The 17,208-nt window shown below is 39.9% G+C and overlaps 1 protein-coding gene across 6 annotated transcripts in view; it reads left to right on the forward strand.

Moving 5' to 3' along the window:
* MARK1 (microtubule affinity regulating kinase 1) overlaps positions 1-11,110 on the forward strand; it is a 91,640-nt gene extending 80,530 nt beyond the window's left edge. For 4 of the 6 annotated variants that reach the window (XM_081039218.1, XM_081039217.1, XM_081039214.1 and 1 more), the window contains 2 exons: positions 5,449-5,493; positions 8,997-11,110. In XM_081039218.1, coding sequence (XP_080895344.1) covers positions 5,449-5,493; positions 8,997-9,351 — 400 coding nt within the window. In that variant the 3' untranslated portion in view covers positions 9,352-11,110. The remainder of the gene's footprint in view (positions 1-5,448; positions 5,494-8,996) is intronic. The other 2 variants (XM_081039216.1, XM_081039215.1) reach the window with 1 other exon arrangement.
* Positions 11,111-17,208: the final 6,098 nt, after the last annotated feature.

A 17,208-nucleotide genomic window follows, 5' to 3' on the forward strand; every position in this document is an offset into this window, starting at 1 on the left:
GGAAAAGAGAATAGGCAGCTCCTGTCTCTCGCCCTTTTCGCGGAGCTCTTTATGGACTCAGCTCATGGACCAGTTTGTCCAGGACCACACAGCTGGATTTAAAACTTGAAATACTCAAATGCAACATCACTTTCTAACCAGATCACTCAACGATTTCGTACCCTTTAGGCAATTACCAGGCAGCATGACACCTTGCTAGAGAAAGACCTAGAAGCTCCCAACAGAGTCAGCATGACAGTGAGACGGTGCTGCTGGCTGACTATCTGCTGGGCACTAGTGAGATTACCAGGAATTCCTGCTGTTGGAATTGGGCTGACTATTTAAAGCCTTTTTTTGTGTGTGTGGTTGCTGGATTTATAATAAAGCCCCCAAAAGACAGAAACATTGACGATATCCCCTGCCCATTACCCCCACCCCCAAAGTCCTACTGTAGGAAAATAGTTTGTATCTAAGGTGATGTCTCCAAGCCCAATGGGGTTTTATGTTGGGTTTTTTTCAGTATGTGATTTTTTTTTAACATTTTCTTTTATTAATTTCAGGTGCACAAAACAATGCAATAGTTAGACATTCATCATTTATATTATATCCCTCACACAGTGACAACCCCCCGCTCCTCAACCACTATCCCTCTGGCATCACACACAGCCATTACATTTCCACTGTCTCTATTCCTAATGTAAAGCCATTTTTAAAAGCCAGTACTTGCTCATGGTTATGTGATGATTAATTTTAAATTGAAGATAAAATAGGTTTTGAGTTTAATGCGTGGTTACTAATTGTGCATTAAACATTGTGCACAATATTTCTCTTTGCAATGAAAATGTAGATTCTAGAGGGAAATTAGGAGCACAAGACAAGAAAGAAGTCAGCACAGAATATTAGAGTGAGAAAGTGCTGTAGAGATAGTCTGCTTGTAGGTTAGGATAAAGGAGTGCCATATAGTCATTTCACAAATATGTGAAGACCTACTACGTGCTTGGCACTTTGCTAGGTGCTGTTGATCAGCAATGAGACTGACCGGGCCACTCTCTTCCTGTGAGCACCTTACTCTCTTACAACGTTCTACACAGTTGGGACTTTCCTCACTGGGCTTCCAGTTTTCCTCCTGCCGCTCAAATTAGCTGTCCCTTCCCAGGCTCCGTTGCTGGTTCTTTTTAGATCCCTTTGCCTTCCCCCCTGACCTCTACATATCAGACTGGCCCAGGGCTCAGTCTGGACACGTCTTCTCTGCTCATCCTCGCTCTCTGGGTGATCTCATTCAGGCACATGACATTGAATTCCATCTTCCATTAGCAAATGCCAAAGGTATGTCTTTAGCCCAGATCTCTCCTCTGAACCACAGACCCATATGTCCAGTGGCTACTTAGCCTCTCCACTTGGATCTCTAATAGACTCTCAAACAGAGAGTGTCAAAACTCTCCTCCCGCTCCTCTTCCGCAAACCGGACCCTCATTCTCCACCATTGTGGCTAATGGCAACACCATTCTTCTCGTAGCTCAGACCATGACCCTTGACTTATCCTTGACGCCTCCTTTTCTCATTCTGCACGTAGTTCCATTAGCACATTGCGTTGGCTCTGCCTTCGCAGTTCTTCCAGAATTTAGCTGCTTCCATCAATCCCGCCACTGCCTTCATAATCTAAACCACTATTAATCTGCCGCTTCCTAACTCCTCAGAGGTCTCCTAGCTTCTGCTCTTATCCTCCTGTTCTGTTTCCAATGATGTAAGTCCTCAATTTAAAGGCCTCAGCTTGCTTCCGACTTGCTCAGAATACCACTCAGAGCCCTGACGGTAGCCTCCGAGGCCCTCTGTCATTTGGTGGGACGCCCATTTCTGCTCTGACCTCATCTGCTCCCACTCTTCCCTTGCTAGTTCCACACCAGCCCCAAGGGCACCTGACGAGTGTCCTCCCACCTGGTCAGCACTTTGCACTCGCCATTCCTTCTGCCTGCAGTCCTCTCCCCGGCGCCTGCGTGGTTCCTTCTGTGCCTCCCTCAGATCTCTGCTCCCGTGGCCTCCTCAGCGAGGCCTTCCCCGGCCCCCCATTTAGAATCACAGCCTCTTCCTCCCGACACCCTGCTTTACTTTTCTCCACGGCACTAACGCTCCCTGACATAATGTATACGTTTACATGTTTGTTAGTTGCCTGTCTCTCCCACCTAGGAGGTGATCTCCATGAGAATAGGCACTTGTTTGTTTGTTTGCTTTGTTCTGTGCTGAATCTTCTGCCGAATTTTGAGTACCGACTATGATACACAAAGAGGCATTCAGTAAACGTTATTGAATGAATGTATGAATAGTGTGGAAGACAATGTAAAAAGCAAACAAAGAAATAAGGTTATAATTAATTCTGGTAAGTGCTGTGAAGAAAGCAGGTCCTGAAATAGAGAATGAGTTGGGGAGATCGGGGTGTTCAGAACTAGCCTCTGTGGGGACCTGGCAGGAAACTTTCTAAGTTTCACCAATGCTCTGATTACATTTTGAACAATGTCATTTAGTAGAGGGATTTTGGGCAGAGGTACTAGGAGGGAGTAGGGAGGTCGTGTGCGATCCTTTGTCATCAGCAATTTGGCAAGGTTTTTCAATGTCTTGATTTTTAACACATTTTAATTAATTCTGGATTTGGTTGGAGAAGAGAAAAAAAAATCTCAATTCTCCTCCAAGGTCACTTGTCACCATGTGAACAGCTCTGGCTTTACAACTGTGTCTGTGTTCACTGCAGTGCATGAGGTCTGCCCTTACGTAGCATTTTGTAGCTTGAGGCTGGGCTGTATAATCTACCACAAATGATTTAATGCAGGAAGACAAGCAAAGCATTGGTTTCAGTCCCAGAAATGAACCTGCTAAGTTCTTTCGCAAGTGCCAGACTGGAAATAACAGTTGCTCTTTCTGCATTTACAGCATATTGAACTTTGGGGAAGGTTGGAGGCTTGGAGACAAACTGGAGCCTTATTATTTAATATCCTCCACTCATTTCTCAGGTTATCCGTTTTTCTCACTTGTCTCTTCTTAAGTCCATCCAGGGCTCAGGCCAGGCCTTTCCTCCCTGTCCCCTTTGCCTTCTTCACTTCATGTACCTAAAGCTTGGAGAAGTGGAACCCCCACGCTGACACCCCGTGTGCCCAGCCCCGGAACTGAGTGTGCTCAGGGGCAGGGCTGACTTTACAACTTGGGAGCCAAGACGCCTTACAAACTTTGAGACCAATCAAGTGGATATGGCACTAAACGTCTCAGAAGATGATTTTATAGGGGAAAAAACGTAAAGGAATTTGGGTTGTAAAGCTTTAAGAAGGGAAGGATAGAGAATAATTTAATCATTCATGTACTTGAAAACCATTATTACGGAGAGGAAGCCAGTTAGTAGTTCTTGGCCAGTAAGAAGACTATACACTAAAGTGACCATGTGAGAGGGTTGTTTACCAATTAGGAAAGCGATTTACACTAGAACCATCTATCAAGGGAGGCTGTAGACGTACTCTTTCAAAAGTCTTTATTAAACAGCTTTTAAACCCATTTGCTCTGGGTAAGTTCCATATAACTAGTCTCTCTGCTGGGGATTATATCAAACCCGATGATTTTTTTAACCCTAGCTGACTCTTGTATAGGGAATAACCTTATTAGTTAATTGATTATGTTGCTATATATATTTGGCTTGTTTTCAAACATTTAAGTGTTGGAGAGCCATGCTACACGGCATATGCTGTTACCACCTTCTGTGCTCTCTATACCCCCACCTGCCTCCCATGTGGGTGCCTACGGCTGGCTTACTGGACTATTTAAAATCATTGCCAAGTACGGAAATTCTTCCAGTCCTGTTCCTAGTGGTACCCAGGAAGGCAGGAGCAGGGTGTGGGAAGCGATGCGACAAGTCAGTTGCTATTTCCACAGTTGTAGCAGGGGAAGTACCATCGAAGGGGCGTTTCATTCCTAACGCTGAAAGTTTGGCGGTGGGGGGCAGCTGTCTGCCTGCTCGCAGCAATTTATGAGGCAAAGCATAAATAGGACCGAAAAATCCAGGGAGACGCATGCGCCTTCCTCCTAAAGGAGCTGTGTCCTCGCTGCAGGAACCAGCAGCCTGACGGCCTCTGTTGCTCAGCTGACAGACGTGCCCTTCACACGTATCCGTTCATCCACATGCACCTGAGCTTGTGCGTTTCACTTTGCACTTCCTCAAATCATGTTTTATTTACTTCAGCATGCTATAATAAAAATAAGTTTGTGTAGATGAAATTGAATTTTCGTTATGCTTCCCAGGGAAAATGCCAGTGATTAAACATAGAAATTTAAGAAACCCCCATTGAATGTGAGAATGTATCTTATCATCCTTTTTAACTTGGATAGGAAAATGATTGTTACATAATGTGTTAGTCAAGAAAGGCCTGTAGTTAGAGACCCTGAGAAGCATAAGACATTCCTATTTTTAACCACCCGGTTAAAATGCCTTCGAGTTTTAGAGCTTAGTGGATGGATGTGTCTTATTAATTTGTGGGATGAGGAAAGTGGCACCGATTTTATTTCTGTTGCAGTCATTTTACATAAATAATATAAGTGTATCTGGTGTGGCTAAAACAGTAAGAAAACATTGACGGAAGGGTTCAAGTTGTTAATGTTTCCCAACTATTTAACAGTATTTGGCTATCACAGGCCATCTCTTCATATATTTAAACTGGCTTATAACTTGATACTCCTATATAGATATTTAAAATTACCTTTGAAAATGACAAAGTTAAAATCTTGGTTGACTTAAAAAATATTAATTACATTCAACAAAAGGACAGTTAGTAGTTTTCCCGGTTTTATTTCACAGGTGGAAATCCAGGTAAGATCACTATTTCTGTTTAAGAGTGAATTCATGTTTTTAGACTCACCTGCTTGGATAGGCTGTTGGTTTGCTGTTAACATTTTGTCATGTTCATGACTCATTAGCATAACTTATGAAATAAGTTAATTGCTTATTTAAAAAATCGATATTTATTTTTAGAAATACTTGTATGTGTTGAGCTTTATTTCTAATTGCAAGGTTAATTTGTATGTTTTCTAAATTGAGCGACTACTAGAATTCTGTTTAATAACAAGTATAAAGTTGAATCTTGCTGTTGCTAATTATTAAACAGTTTTAACTTTAGATTGAACTAAACTCAACCAAAACGATAACTTTAAAAAAAAACAAACATGTCTGAAAATTGGAAGATCACGTAAAAACAAAATAATCCTAAACTGTCACCTGGCCTCTCCTCTATGCCAATACCCAGTAGCCGCTCAATAAATAAATGACAGTGAAGTGTGGTTATGTTGAAAAACATGAGAAATAGTACTAGACTGCCTAGTAGTAGAAAACTGTCATGCTAAAAGTTTGCTTGAGTTCATTTTAAACTCATTTCAGATGTAGGTTTTCTTGATATATTTTTCACTCTTATCATTAAATCTCAACCTTCACTTTGTTTTGAGGGACCCAAGTGAAGGCGAAGCCAGTGGCAGAACCGACACCTCAAGGTGAGGAGCCACTATTAATACTTCGCCGCCAGGACCCTGTGATGCAAACATGCTTTTGAAATCCCGACAGCTCTTAATAGACACGAGTAGAACTAACCAGTAGCTAGTATGTGTGTTTTACATTTTTATATTGGGATGGGTTTTCCTAATGTTGCCTCGCATTTAATTACATTTACTTACCTGTAAGATTGTGGTTTCTAAACATTATTTTGAATTGTATGCTTTGTAGAGAAATCGCCTTTCTGTCCTATCCAAGATGTCTTAGCAGAAGAATTAATAGATTAAAACGGACTGATCCTTTTCTCACTAAAATGATGTAACCAAAATTAGTCTTAGTCAGATGACACAAAACCCCGAGATAACCAAATGTGTAGGGAAATTCGGTAACTCTCGCCCTGCTGTACTTTATGGTTTTGACATTTAGCTCTGGTTGTGGATTTGTTCTGGCGATGGGGCTCAAACTTGAGCGCAGTCAGAATAAGCGGGGCAGGAGGGGTAGAGAAAAGAGATGGCTGGGCCCCACCCTCAGGGCCTGTGATTGGGGCACTGGGACGTCTAGCAACCACGTTAATAACATGCTAGTACTTGTGTTCATATTTATAAATGGGAAGTCTAAGAAACAGGCATTAAAGCCCATATAAACCTCAGACCCTTGACAAGCAGCTAGCTCCTCAGGACAAATACCCCCGCTCCCTTCAGCTCAACACGAGCCTCATTCTAATTTCTAGTTTTTAAAATCATTTGAAATATAAAACATGAAGAGCTTTGGGAAAAGTTCATTAAGCATTCCCGTGTAGTCCTTTTTACAGACTGTGCTGCTGTGTTTATGTTTAATCATAATAGCTGAAATGTTTGCTTATTGAGGTCGGTTCCGGAGTCACCCCGGTAGGGAGCCAAAGCAGGCAGGACAAATGTTTTGCACGCGCTTCTGCCTGTGAAATGAACATGAGGGACTTTAGTTTTAAGCCCCTCTCTTACTGGGTCATCGTTTTTGAGCCCCCTGCTTGCATCTCATCCTTCCTACTAAATTTCCCTCTGGGACACTTAACAGCGTGCAGTGTCACTAGTGGCTGCTAACACCACAGTTAATCTGCATGCATTTCATCCTTTTAAGGTGACTACCTGTCCCTTTTGTTTGGTCCTTGTCGGGCTTTTTTTTTTTTTTGCTTTTGAACAAACTTATTAAATACCTACTACCCATAAGGTAGTTGCTGGCTGTTTTCATCCTCACAACCAGGTGAAAAGCATCCATTTTAGAGAAGAAGAAACAATAAGGAACATAGGTAGGGCCAAACCAGTTCTAATGAGGTTCTGTCTTTCTAGAGAGATGATGGGACATGATGGTGGAAAGCATGGGCTCTGGAGCCAGACCCCCCAGGTTTCAGCTGTGTTCTACCGCTTACCTAACTGGGTGACTGTGGCACAGTCACTTTCACTCTTCGGGTCCCCAGTTCCTCACTCTGACTGCCTCCTGGGGTTGTTGTGAAGGGTCAGTGAGGAGGAAGTGACACGGCTGGGCACTTGGAACAGTTTCTGGCACCTACTAAGTGCTTAGCAGATGTTAGCTGTTGTTATTCGCATCGGCATTCCCAGGGCCTTTCTACAGTTAACGTTACCATTGCTGGTGCCTCTGAGATACTTGTAGCAAAACGTCTCGTACGTGCCTATTGTCTTAAGTCACCTGGTTTCCTTGAGATGCACGGAAAAGCACACTTGGAATAAAGACACCTGATTTCTAGTCTTCACTTTTCAACTCATTAGCTCTATGCCCTTTAAAAGAGTGATGTAAGTTTCCTAGCCATCAGTTCTGTTTTTAAAATGAGTGCTTGAGCAAGTGGTCTTTTGGGTCCCTGGCAGCCCCAGCTGATTCCACGAGTTGCACACGTGGTCCTGATAAATGACCCTGGTCTGATCTACACACCCAGAGCGGCCTGTGGCTTAGAGTGACGAGGAAAAAGAAAAAGAAAGAGAAAACGTTGGAAGAAATACTCCCCATACTTATTTAATAGTCTTTAGAAATTTATTTTCTCTACTTATTTCTTTCCTTATTTTCTCAAGTTTGCATAGTTCATACAGCTTTGGAGGCTCAGATACTTGGGAATGAGGGGGAAACAAATACACATGTATACATAAAAATTCATGTATGTAAATGTATACAGGAATGTATGTTATATGATAATATTGATATGAAATATATAGTAGATTACGAACTTCCAAAGTATGTGAGATAGGCTAACAAGTTAACCTATATCTGGGTAATTGCTCAATAACTTGAATTACAGCATCTTCTGAAAAACAAATAATCTACTAATTTTATCTTCCTATGATTGTGTGAAATAAGTTTTCTGGTTCTCTATTATTTATGGGAGACCTGCAGTCAGGAAAATCCTGTAAGGCTCATGACGCCCTTAACAGATACGTGTTAATTATCTGCTGTGTGCCCAGCACAGTTCTAGAGGCCTGTGAATATCAGGGAACACGACAGACAAAGCTCCTGGGCCTCCCAGAATGTACAGTCCCATGGTAGATTCCGACGAGTAATAAACGTAATAAATAAAAGAATTAAATAGTTTATTAGAATGGGATAAATGCTATGGAGGTAAAAATGGAGCAGGGTGAGGAAGGCTGGCCATGCCAGGGTAGGAGTAAAGGGTGCAATAGGGTGGTCAGTGTACATCACGTGGAGAAAGTGAGCAAAGATTTGAAAGATGTAAGGGAGTTAGTCATGCGGCCGTCAGAGGGAAAAGCATTCCTGGCCGAGGGAACAGCCTGTGCAAAAGCCTAAGGCCAGCCCATACCCTGTGTGTTCAAGGAATAGTGTGGAGGCCAGTGTGTCTCGAGAGGAGTGAGTGAGATGGAAAGTAATAGGTGATGCGGGGTTGCGGGGAGGAGTTGGAGTGTAGACTATTTAAGGACGTTTCAGCAAAACGCTGACACCGTCAGAGGACCTGGTGTCTGCACTGTGGTTTGTGGCGTCGCCTGACATCTTCCCCTCATTGCCGTACCACATCCTCGCTCAGCACAATCGGGGGTAAATAACCCTCTGCAGCCATTACTGCTATCCATGTCCCCAGTCTCTCCTACCCCAAGAAAGGTAGCATTTTCTTTGTATTTAAAAAATGTGTATTTACAAGCAGAATGCTAGTGGTTTCTTTTTTTGTCCAAATGCACAGAAAGTCGAGAATCTGCTTTTGCAAGCTTACACAGAAAAATCCGGAAGGAACTGAAAAAGTACTAAGTCCTTCACTTCCAGCTGCAAACTTGTTTCCCACAAATATATTTAAGAAAATATGCTGTTTTAGATTCAAGATATTAATAGTCAAAACAGATGGCCACCTGGGGTCTGTGTTTGTAACAGCAAATGACATAAATCTTTGTATCTAACCTGCAGGTAGTCTGCAGATTAGGTAGTTTTATTAAGCACTTAGATTTTATGTGTGTCTTGATTTCCTAGCTGAATGGAATTTTTGTTTCCATTCTTTCCCTTTGCCCTCTTCTTTCAGAAGTACATCCGGGGAACCAAAAGAAAGAGACAAGGAAGAGAGTAGAGACTCCAAACCCCGTTCTCTGCGGTTCACCTGGAGCATGAAGACCACTAGCTCCATGGACCCCAATGACATGATGAAAGAAATCCGGAAAGTGTTAGATGCGAATAACTGTGATTATGAACAGAAAGAGAGGTTTTTGCTTTTCTGTGTCCACGGAGATGCCAGACAGGACAGCCTCGTGCAGTGGGAGATGGAAGTCTGCAAGTTGCCGCGGCTGTCACTCAATGGGGTCCGCTTCAAGCGAATATCTGGAACGTCTATTGCCTTTAAGAACATTGCATCTAAAATAGCAAATGAGCTTAAACTGTAAAGAAACTCAAATTTACAGGATCAGGGAAGATATAACCATAGTATGGGGTACAGTTTTTGAATGTACTGGTAATGCCCAATGTGATTGGCCTGTGAATCTCCCCATGTAGAATTTGCCCTTAATGCAATAAGGTTATACATAGTTATGAACTGTAAAATTAAAGTCAGTGTGAACTATAATAAATATCTGTAGCTAAAAAAGTAGGTTCACATGTACAGGTAAGTATATTGTGTATTTCTGTTCATTTTCGAGTTGTATAATAAAACAGATGATTGCTCAAAAACTTGTATAGTTGTCTAGATTTCTGCACATAAATGTACGCTTGAGTCTTTGAGTTGAAAATATTCTTCCCTGTTATTTACATTCTGGTGGGTTTTTTAAATTCTTACCTCCATCCTGCAATTTTGAAAACTGTGTCCAGAATTAAAAGTGCACAGAAATAGTCTTTGTGATTGTAGCATGGACTTTTAGAAGTTATTTGAAAGTCATATTTAAATTTAAAGCAGAAGGTGATCCATAGATCAGCTTTATTATACACAGAATTATACCTGCTTATCTTTGCTCTTACTCTGGTTATCAGAGAAGGTTTAGTTGAGAAGATACACAATGTTTACAGTGTCGGCACTTAAGAGTTTTTAAAATAAAGTCCATGAAAATAGATAATAGCTTTGCCTTGAGCTTCCTAAGAAATCCTGGGGGAAAGTAAAACCTACGCCAAATTTCTTTTAGACTTTCGAGTGTTTTCTGGCCCACTGCTAATTGTAGCAGCACAATTAAAAAGAATCAATACTTTGTCCGGCTGTTATAATGTAAACTGTCACTTAGGTTTGCTGGCTTCCGAATCGCAGTGTCACTGCGGGAATATAAGAATACCCGGAGTGTCTCCTAGCACAAAGTCATCTTTCCAGTGTCGATCAATGTGTCAGTTAAGAAATAATGCCACCTCAGGAATTAACTGGCATTGGGAGTGTCTGCCTCGCTCTCCTCCCCTCCACTTCCCCCACCCCCAACCCAGCAATATCTGTAAGTACTTAACAGACTTTTGAGCAAAACATCCTGTTTATATCAGTATATTATTGATTTATGCTTACGTGGTTGTTCGGTTTGTTCCCATGTAACCTGTTTGTTTTTTACTATTTTGCCAGATTTCTTGTATTTATTCCACATCGTTATGCCTATAATGTGCGGCTTTGTAAAACTGGGCATTTGCCTACTTTCCTTTCATAACTAGTGACATAGGCGATGTAAAACCACTAGTAAAGGTACACTTTAATACTTGTTATTTTATACTGAATTAGCCTTGGAGGTTGACTGTGCAATGTTATTTAATGTTGTAATTACTGTAATATCTACATATGGGCCCCATCTGCACACTCCTGAGAAACAGAAAGTATATTCAAATTTTATCAGTTTAAAGAAAAATAAAGCTGTGATAAAAACTGTAATTCCTACCTACATTAGAACGCTCAAAGTGTAGGGGCTGCCATTTCATAATGGCTTCCAGGCTAGGAGGACTTTTCCATTCTGTGATGTACTGTCCTGTAGCTTTCTTCTGTACCAATTCTGTTCTAAAATGAAGTGTATGTTTGCCTTAGCAAAGGGTGGTGTTTGGGGTGAAAACAACAGCTGTGTAGCCCCTTTTTAATCTAGTGTTCATTCAAAGAAAATTGATGCAAATCTTTTCACTTTCACTGGTGCACACGGAAATTTTACTTGAACAGTTCTCGTAATAAAGCACTTGTCTTTTGCTCTTTATCAGAATGTGCATTACCTGTTTTCTAGAACAAAAGTATTCTGTATGGGGAGTTTATTTCATGTGTTCTAAATATAGATGGGAGGGGATGAAGCTATGTAGGCTTTCACGATGTCATTATGACAAGAAAGACTTAATCTTTTTATAGAAATTCCTACTATTGAAACACGTTTTAAAGAAAACAGACATCATGTCTTTTCCAAGGTAGAAACTGAATTTTTTTTTTCATTGTCTCACTCTGATCGACTCTTCTGTGTTTGTGGCAAGGAATTTTACTTCAATATTTTTTATGAGCTACAAATGAAATCTTGATAGTCACTTTAGACTTCCCATTTTATGTATTCATAAAAACATAATACTTGAAGATTTAAAGGAATTTTACAATAATTTCATAAATAAATACCAGTTTATGTTCATTGGCTATATAAGATCAGATTTCCTTGGCTTCTGTTTAAATATTATTTGATAGGACATGCCTAATGTCAAATTAATTACCATGTAGAGACTGAGGCACAATACTAATATGAGAAATTAAAATTTGATAAATAATATGAAATATATTCCAGAACCTTGGCCCTGTAATATTCTCTAAGGTAGGATTTGATTTAAAGTCCAAAAGGCTTTATTCTGAAGTGATTTTCACCAACAATATCATTTTACAATGTGGGCAACAAAAAATTTGTGATGAGACACCAATTTACTGTAAATAAGTGATTCCATCAGCATATGTAAATTAATCTAGATGGTCTTTTTTAAATCAAGATGAACTGCATTTTTTAAATACCTGTTGAGATGCCTTCTGTAGCTTAAGACATATACAGGAGTTGTCAAAGGTGGTTCCTTCTTCTCCAAGATCTGGGAAGACAAAGCATAATCACAATAACAAAAACACATCCAAATAGGAAGGGATGAATGTGTTCAAGCAAGCACAGACAACAGGTAAGTGGTATAGGATTTCAGAGAAGGGTTAGTTCTATATGAGCATGAGAAAGGAAGGCCTTCTGAGGGATTTGAAGGGTGGATAAAGTTTAAGAGGCAGAATGGAAAAGACCCTGTAGATGGAGGGAATACGTGAGAAAGGCTTGAAGTATTCATGGTTGTAAGATACGTGTTGAAAATGAACCACTTGTTTTAGGGGATGCCAGGGTGCACACAGGTTAATGAAGAGCAGATTATGTAAAGCACTGATTGGCAGCCTGAGCTCAGACTTCATCTGTAGTTAGAGGGGAGCAATTAGGAGGCACAAATAAATGGAGAGGTATTCCATGCTCGTGGATTGGAAGAATTCATATTGTTAAACTATCCATACTACCCAACAAAACTATCCATACTACAGATTCAATGCAATCCCTATTAAAATTCCAGTGGCAATTTGCACATTAATAGAACAATCCTGAACTTAGTATGGAACTACAAAAGACCTGAATAACTGAAGCAATCTTCAGAAAAAAGAACTGGGCTAGCGGCAACATGCTTTCTGACTTCAAGATATATTACAAAGCTATAGTAATCAAAACAGTATGATACTGGAATAAAAACATATGTAGATCAATGAAACACTATGGAGCCCAGTAATAATCCCATGCATATATGGTCAATTAATTTTTGACAGAACCCAATGGAGAAAGGATGCTCTCTTCAGTAAATGGTGGTATGAAAACGATATTCACAGGCAAAAGCATGGGACTAGACCCATATCTTACGCCATACAAAAAATCAAGTCAAAATGGGTTAAGGACTTGCACATAAGACCTGAAACTGGAAAACATCTGAAGAAAACATTGGAGGTAAGTTCCTTAACGTTGGTCTTGGCAATGATATTTTCGATTTGACACCAAAAGCAAAGGAAACAAAAGCCACAATAAATACATCAAAGTGAAAACTTTCTGCACAGCAAAGGAAACCATCAACAATATGAAATGGCAACCTATAGATGGGAGCAAATATTGCAAACCATATGTAAGAGGTTAATATCCAAAATATACAAGAAACTCATGCAAATCAATAGCAAATAAAATAACGCAATTTAAAAATGAGCTAAGGACTTGAATAGACGTTTTTCCAAAGAAAAACAGGTAGACAACAGGTACATGAACAGGCAGTCAACATCACTAATAGGGACACGCACATCAAAACCCCAATGAGATACCACCTCACGTCCATCACAATGACCGATCACCGAGAAGATGAGAGAGAACAAATGCTAGTGAGGATTTGGAGAAAGGAAAGCCTTGCACCCTATTGGTGGGAACGTAAATTGGTGCAGCCACTATGGAAAACAGTGTGGAGATTCCTCAGGGACAAATTCAAAATCAAACTACCTTATGACCCAGCAATCCTCCTTCTGGTTCTATTTCCAAAGGAAATGAAATCGCTGTTTTGAACAGAGACTTGCTGCTTCCCTACGTTCATTGCAGCATTATTCACAACAGTCAAGATATGGAAACAAGTGTGCAACTAGGAATCAATGAATGAAGAAAATGTATTTATATATACAATGGAATGTCATTCAGCCTTAAAAGACATCTTGCTATTTGGGACAATGTAAATGAATCTGGAGAGCATGATGCTAAGTGAAATAAGCCAGACAGAGAAAGACAAATGCTGCATATTACCACTTATACGTGAAATCTGAAAAAAAAAGCCAAGCTCATAGAAACATTGTGGAATGGTGGTGGCCAGGACCTGGGAGGTGGGAAAAATGGGGAGCAGTTGATAAAAAGGTACAAACTTTGATTTATAAAATGAATAACATCTGAGGATCTAATGTATAGCATGGTAACTATAATTGACGATACTGTGTTGTATAATTGAAATTTGCTAAGTGAGTAGATCTTAAGTATTCTCATCGAAAAAAATGTATGTGAGGTACGGGATGTGTTAATCAACTTGATAGTGGGAATCCTTATACATATATCAAATCATGTACACTTAAAATGTTACAATTGTGTCAATTATACCTCAAAAAGCTTTAAAAAAAGAAAAAAAATAGAATTACCATATGATCCAGCAATCCCACTCCTAGGTATGTACTCAAAATAACTGAAAATGGACTCAAATGGATATTCGCACACACATGTTCACTGCAGCATTACTTACAAGAGCCCAAAGTTGGAAGCAACCTAAGTGTCCATTGGCAGATGAATGGATAAATAAAATGGAATGGATAAATAATGGAACGATATTCAGCCTTCAAGAGGAAAGAAATTCTAACATACTACAACATGGATGAACCTTGAAGGATTTATGCCAAATGCAGCCAGCCAGTCACGAAAAGAAAAATGCTGTACGAGGTAGCTATGTAGCAGCCAGTTTCACAGAGACAGAAAGTGGTTGCCAGGGGCTGAAGGCAGAGGAAATGGAGAGTTGTTTCATGGGTACAGAGCTTCAGTTTTATAAGATGAAATAAATTCTGGAGATGGGTTGGACAATAATGTGAATATACTCAACAGCACTGAACTGTACACTTATAAATGGTTAAGATGGTTAATTTTATGTTATACTTTACCGCAGTTTAAAAGAAAAAAAACACAGCAAAGGCAGAAGGAACCCCAGCTCCCAGGAGTCATGCCCTCCCCCTAGGTAGACATACGTTCTTCAGAATCACTATTGTTTTCTAGAATCAGCATATAAAACTCAGTACCTATGACTTCATTTAGTGGGACTCATCTGCTGTTCTCCTTTCAAGATGGGTGATTCCAAATTTGTATGCTTTTGGGTGACTTTGAATCTCACTGTCTCCTGTTTCTCTCCATTTGGAGTGAACTCATTTGGGGAAAGAATACATGACAAGTATAACTAGGAAGCATGAAGCTGGAGATTTCTTTCCTGGTGGCATTTTGGTATCTCTAGTGTCAATGTCACCTCAGTTCTTGCTTTAAAAAGACAGTTCCCCTTTTCATTTTCCCTACTGCTTTCTTGCAGCCCTTCTTCCAATCAAATGAAAAATGCATTATTATTATTATTATTATTTGAACATGAAATGGCTGCAAAATAGGCAAACAGCAGACATTTGTTTTTTTCCCCTCACCTGTTTGTAAAGGGGCTAGAAAGGGTGCACTGAGGCAAGCCCTTTGTTTCAGAGGTTAAGTACAAAATGGGTTCTCAAACATAAGCAGTAATGTTTTCTTTCTTTTACAAGTGTAACCCTGTTTGTTACCTAAGTGTGATTCCAGACAGAAATCGGTTCACATCTTTAAACTATTCTACACTTTGTCTTTTCAGAAAATCAAGAACAGATGTGGCCTGAGAAACCACATTTCATTCACACCCTCATTTCTTTACTGAGGAAACTGGATTCAAAGATGTAAGTGATTTGGTCCAAAGTCTGGCCCGGGAAGGTTCTGGAACCCCAGCAGCTAGCATTTTCCATGATATGTAATCATCAAAAACAGTCCCTTTTACCTTTCTCTTTGTGGCCTCAATTTTAGAACTTTGGTCTGTCGAGCTGCCTTTAAATCATAATGCCTTCATCAATGATAGATTCTGGTCCGTGCGAGACAATCCTGCTACCAGATTAAATGGTTAGAATTCCAGCCAAAAGCAAAGAAAGGCCACACCATTTCTTTTAAACTTGTGACACATTGAAATTGTTGTTAGTTCCAGTTATTACCAGACAGAACCACTAGAGGTCAGAGAAAAACCCTGTCCAGGAGGCAATGCTCCCAGGCTACCACCCACAAAGATTGGAACCCACAAACCTGTCTACGCAACACACCCCAGTGCCCCTTCCGACCCCCCACAAAGTGCTTGGTCTCTGGCCCACACATCCCCTAGATGTAAGAGTAGCATGTCTTATTTCTTCTCTCTAGTCACGAATTTGAGGCTCAAATCCTTCACAACTTAAGTTGGATTTTGCAATTTTTTTGATTCTCTTGGGTTATATAAATGTCTTTCCATCTGGCTACAAAGGCACCTAATCCCATTCCATTGGATCCCTCATATCCAAATGTAATGCTTTCCTAAAGTTTCTGGAACTTGGTGGAATCCTGCGTTCTTTTCATGTTGTGTAACTCTAACAGGGCCGAGAAATAGATATTAAAATGATATTAAAAATAACATAGTCTTTCATAGGCATATTCTTTTTATAGCATATGGTTTTTCTTTTCTCTTAGAATACTGTGATGAACCAATGGCTTTTCATTGGCTTAATTTGTTTCCATTATTTGTGGTCCTTAGTTCTTTTTTGGTGATCAAAATGTCACAATTTAGCCAAAGGAATCATTTAACGGGCCCATATAGCCTTTTGCCAAAAATACATAAATTTTTTAAAGTGTCTTTGCTTTCTGGTAATGACATCCCAGGCCCAGCTTATATTCTAAGCCCCAATTCCTTTTAGGGGAAGTTGATATTAGAGACCAAACTGTGAACACTAAGGGTGCTTATCTGACTTGGTGCTACTGGGGTAACGTGACTTGTCGGCCATTTCAGTGGACAGAGCTGGAACAATACATACATATACACACACACACTTACATAATAACTTCATAGCCATTTTCAATGTAGTCCTAAGATGACTTCACAACCCCAATATTTAAATTCTTAATCCTATATTCAAACTATAATTATACCTCTTTTTGTAATAAATAATGCATATAATTGTCACTCGGAAGCTCTTAATTTATAACAAAGCTACCATAATAGCTTATTTATTTTACTTGCCAGTAAAAGAAATAGATTCAAAACAGTGATACCAGTACTAACACTAATTATGAAGCAAATGGAATTCAAATGTTTATTTGTGCATGCTTTTGTCCTTAGAGTGCACCTAGGACAGAGCAGAAAATTACTTGGCTCTAGAAAACTCTGAAATAATTTCTCACTCTGTGGGTTATGGAGATTTTGTCCAAATGTTTCCGTGCATTTTCATTTTGAAAGGGGTCAACATTTGACCATTCTGAGTGCTTAGGATTTTAACTTCTACTTTCTACTTTGCAGCTGTATTCAGCCCCTGGCCAAAGGTTAAGTCAGCTTTGCTAGTCTCTTCATGAAGGTAAATAGAGATACTGCAATGGTTCAATCTTCAAAGTACTGAACCTTTCATTTGGTCATTGTCTGGCTCACCTACAATGACTCATAGCATCGTTACATGTGTGAGATTTACA

The sequence above is a fragment of the Rhinolophus hipposideros genome, assembly GCF_964194185.1.
Source record: "Rhinolophus hipposideros genome assembly, chromosome: 26".
Taxonomy (NCBI): domain Eukaryota; kingdom Metazoa; phylum Chordata; class Mammalia; order Chiroptera; family Rhinolophidae; genus Rhinolophus; species Rhinolophus hipposideros.